Below are 4,985 nucleotides of genomic sequence, written 5' to 3' on the forward strand. Positions count from 1 at the left end.
GCAATTTTCTTCTCAGTCAGCTTTCTTTTTTAAGGGTAAGTACTATCAGAGTTGCTAATATTACCTCTGCACTGCACAGAAAGTTGTTAGGATTGTAATAGGAGTGCAATGAAGAAAGAAGTTAGGCGTGACCCAGGAGCCTGTCTTACTTTCTGTGAACTCAACAAAGGAAGGGAGTAAAACATTAAGTTGCTTGTCTTTTGAGTGGCCCAATTCTAGTGTTGGAATGTCCGTGAGGATTTGAGTGCAAGAAGCATTTGATGGACCACATGATACAATTAATCAGGGACTCAGAGATTCATGTGGACATCAAGCATGTTGACTATACATTTCTTCTGCTGTCAATCTCTCCTGACCTCCAGTATACATTTGTGGGATATTTTAGATCTCAGTGACTTTTGAGGATGTGGCTGTGAACTTCACCCAGGAGGAGTGGGCTTTGCTGGATCCTTCCCAGAAGAACCTTTACAGAGATGTGATGCTGGAAGTCCTCAGAAACCTGGCTTCTATAGGTAATAATGATTTTTTTTCAAAATCTACTGGAGAACTCATGTTTATTTTGGTCATTTATATAGAACATGAAAAAGGAATCAGTTGTTGAATTATTGGAGCATAAAATGCACCTACGATTTGGCAAAGCATCCTGTCTCCTCAAAATTCATAAAGATTGTTCTGGTTTCTCATTTTAGGAAACAAATGTGATGAAAAGAAAATTGAATATGAGATCAAAAATTCTGAGAGCATTCTAAGGTAATTGTACTCACAAAAGAAGTTCTTGAGAGAATCTGAGAAGGTCATATAATTTTTAAAACAGACCAACCCAAGAAGTATACACAATTTGAAATGTATTTATTCTTAAAGGATTTTTCCACCAGAAATATATACTTAGGTGTGACAGATATTCAGTTTTTTCAAAGTACTAGGCATGCATAAAATATATGTAATTGAATGTGAATATCACTATTTGGATAATCTCAATAGAGAGGCTGCATTGCAAAGGATTGTTTCCTTTCAATCTCTTGGTTTTCAAGAAATTTGAACAAATCAGAAAACCTAGCCTTTACCTGATGTTGGTAGTAGTGTAAGCCTGGGACCTATAAATCAGTATAGAATCATGAATGAATCCAGCATTGATAATGTGCTGACATTCTTCAAAGAAGCCATATAGTAAACTTAAAAGGCCAAGGAGATAGTGTGGAGAAACTTTGAATGAGATTCCAGTTCTTAACTGGACAAAGAAAAATTTTAATAGAGTAAGTCCATGAGGTTGTCATATGTGTGCCAAAGACTCATATGCCCTTCATTCCTTCATAGGCACATCACATCTCACTCTGGACACAAATGCCACAAGCATGAGGAATGTGAAGACAAGCCATGCGAATTTAAACAGTACAGGCAATCCCTGGTTTTGCTCAAAAGTGTTCACACACAAATGTTAATACAAACTGGAGAGGGACCCTATGAACGTACAGTATGTGGGAAAGTCTCCAGTTGTTCCAGTGACATTCAAAGGCATGAAGATACTCATACTGGGTGGCAACCCTATGAATATCAAAAATGTGCTGGAGCCTCTTCTTCTTTCCCAGATGTTCAAAGACACATGAGAACACACAGAGGAGGTAAACATTTTCAATGTGAGGTATGTGGGGAAGCCTTTCATTTCTCCTCTTTATTTAGAAAACATGAAAAAATTCATTCTGGAAAGAAACTCTATCAATGTAAAGAAGGTGGTCAAACCTTTATTTCACACACAAGTCTTCAAAGGCACAGGATCACACACACGGGGAATGTACCTTTCAAATGTAAGGTATGTGGGAAAGATTTTGCTTATCCCAGTTCACTTAGAATACTTCACAGAACACATATTGGAGAGAACCTCTATGAATGTAAGCAGTGTGGGAAAGCCTTTGCTACATCCCGTAACCTTCAGATTCATGGGAGAACACATATTGGAGAGAAGATTTATGAGTGTAAGCAGTGTGGCAAAGCCTTAGCTACATCTCATCAGCTTCATAAACATGGAAGAATACATACAATAAAAAAGCCCTATGAATGTCAACAATGTGGAAAAGCCCTTACTACTGCCTTTGGCCTTCAGATACATGAACGAACTCATACTGGAGAGAAGCCATATGAATGTAAGCAGTGTGGGAAAGCCTTCACTCAGTCCTCTGGCCTTCACTCACATGAACAAACTCATACTGGAGAGAAGCCCTATGCATGTAAGCAGTGTGGGAAAGCCTTTGCCACATCCAGTTACCTTCACAGACATGGAAGAACACATACTGGAGAGAAGCCCCATAAATGTAAGCAGTGTGGCAAAGCCTTTGCTATATTCAGTTACCTTCAGTCACATGAAAAAACTCATACTGGGGAGAAGCCATATAAATGTGAGCAGTGTGGAAAAGCCTTTTCTACATCTAGTCACCTTCATATTCATGGAAGAAGACATACTAGAGAGAAATGCTCTGAATGTCAACAATGTGGAAAAGTCTTCACTACTTCCTCTGGCCTTCAGATACATGAACGAACTCATACTGGAGAGAAGCCCTATGAATGTAAACAGTGTGGGAAAGCCTTCACTCAGTCCTCTCACCTTTACTCACATGAAAAAACTCATACTGGAGCAAAGCCCTATGATTGTAAGCAGTGTGGCAAAGCCTTTGCTACGTCCAGTTACCTTCACAAACATGGAAGAACACATATTGGAGAGAAGCCCCATAAATGTATGCAGTGTGGCAAAGCCTTTGCTATATTCAGTTACCTTCAGTCACATGAAAAAACTCATACTGGGGAGAAGCCATATAAATGTGAGCAGTGTGGCAAAGCCTTTGCTACATCTCATCAGCTTCATAAACATGGAAGAATTCATACCAGAGAAAAGCCCTATGAATGTCAACAATGTGGAATAGCCCTTACTTCTTCCACTGGCCTTCAGATACATGAACGAACTCATACTGGAGAGAAGCCATATGAATGTAAGCAGTGTGGGAAAGCCTTCACTCAGTCCTCTAGCCTTCACTCACATGTAAAAACTCATACTGGAGAGAAGCCCTATGCATGTAAGCAGTGTGGCAAAGCCTTTACTACATCCAGTTCTCTTTACATTCATGGAAGACTGCATACTTCAGAAAAGCCCTATGCATGTAAGCAGTGTGGCAAAGCCTTTGCTACATTCCGTTACCTTCAGTCACATGAAAAAACTCATACTGGGGAGAAGCCCTATAAGTGTGAGCAGTGTGGAAAAGCCTTTTCTACATCTAGTTACCTTCATATTCATGGAAGAAGACATACTAGAGAGAAATGCTCTAAATGTCAACAATGTGGAAAAGTCTTCACTACTGCCTCTGGCCTTCAGATACATGAACGAACTCATACTGGAGAGAAGCCCTATGAATGTAAGCAGTGTGGCAAAGCCTTTTCTACATCCAGTTCTCTTCAGATTCATGGAAGACTACATACTGGAGAAAAGCCCTATGAATGTAAGCAGTGTGGCAAAGCCTTTGCTAGATCCGATTATCTTCAGATTCATGGAAGAATGCATACTGGAGAGAAGCCCTATGAATGTAAGCAGTGTGGAAAAGCCTTTTCTACATCTAGTAACCTTCAGATTCATGGAAGAAGACATACTAGAGAGAAATGCTCTGAATGTCAACAATGTGGAAAAGTCTTCACTACTGCCTCTGGCCTTCAGATACATGAACGAACTCATACGGGAGAGAAGCCATATGAATGTAAGCAGTGTGGGAAAGCCTTCACTCAGTCCTCTCACCTTCACTCACATGAAAAAACTCATAGTGGAGCAAAGCCCTATGATTGTAAACAGTGTGGTAAAGCCTTTACTACATTTCCTACACTTCACAGACATGGAAGAACACATACCAGAGAAAAGCACTATGAATAACAACAATGTGGAAAACCTTTTGCCACATCCTGTCTGCTTCACACACGTGAAAGAACAGATACTGCAGAGAAATTGTATACATGAAAACAATTGGTAAACTTTTCTGTTATTACTGTTTTACTCATATACATGTAGGAAGTTATTGGAGAAAAATTTTTTGAATGTAAAACCTGGTAAATCAATATTTCATGTCATCCTCAAAGACAAGGAAGTACTCACACTGCTGAAAATATGTGTGTGTGTGTGTGTGAGAGAGAGAGTGTGTGAGAGAGAGAGAGAGAGAGAGACAGACAGACAGACACTGGGGATTTAATCTGGTTGTGCTCTACCACTTAGCTGTATTCCAGTTACTTTTCATTTTGAGACAGGGACTTGCTGCATTTCTTAGCGTTTTCCTAACGTACTGAGGCTAGCCTCCAACATTGATCCTTCAGAATCAGCCTCTCAAGTCTCAGCAATTAAAGGCATACACCACCACTTCCAACTGAGTAACTCTTTAAATGTATAAAATTATCACAAATCATCCCATTTTCCCTATTGCCTTCAAAGTCATTTCATTCACATTGAAAAATAAACCCTCTAAATGTAAGCAGTGGGGCAACACCTTTGCTACATCCCATCAGCTTCATAAACATGGAAGAATACATTCCAGAGAAAAGCCCTGGAATACATTCCAGAATACATACCAGAGAAAAGCTACATCCTGTGAGCTTCTTCACCAGCACTGTTTTTTTTCTCATATATGAAAACACAGAGAAGCCCTGTGAGCGTGAGAAGTGTGAGAAATCTAGTTTTCTCAATCTTTTACTAAGGCCTCAGGAGATTCTTTTGGAATAAAAAGAATAAATCCTATGCAAAAAAGAAATATGAGTTGTTGAGCTGTTCTATTTTTATTCGTTTGTATGAAAGGACTCATACTGTAGAAAATGCTGAGGATAAGCCATGTGAGGCAGTATTCAGCTTTCAGAGTTTTCTTCAAAGACATAAAGAATTCACATCTGGGAAGATCCTTTTTCTCTCTTTCAAAATTGTAGTAAGACTTTCAACTTTCCAGGTCCCTTAGAACAGCATTTAAGAAACC

General features: G+C 39.3%; 1 protein-coding gene across 1 annotated transcript; it reads left to right on the plus strand.

Moving 5' to 3' along the window:
* The first annotated feature begins 1,198 nt into the window (after positions 1 to 1,198).
* Positions 1,199 to 4,711, plus strand: LOC144371955 (uncharacterized). Its single transcript, XM_078035289.1, has one exon. The coding sequence runs from the start codon at positions 1,262 to 1,264 to the stop codon at positions 3,902 to 3,904; it is 2,643 nt and encodes an 880-aa protein (XP_077891415.1). The 5' UTR covers positions 1,199 to 1,261; the 3' UTR covers positions 3,905 to 4,711.
* Positions 4,712 to 4,985: the final 274 nt, after the last annotated feature.

This window comes from Ictidomys tridecemlineatus, chromosome Y, assembly GCF_052094955.1.
Source record: "Ictidomys tridecemlineatus isolate mIctTri1 chromosome Y, mIctTri1.hap1, whole genome shotgun sequence".
Taxonomy (NCBI): Eukaryota; Metazoa; Chordata; class Mammalia; order Rodentia; family Sciuridae; genus Ictidomys; species Ictidomys tridecemlineatus.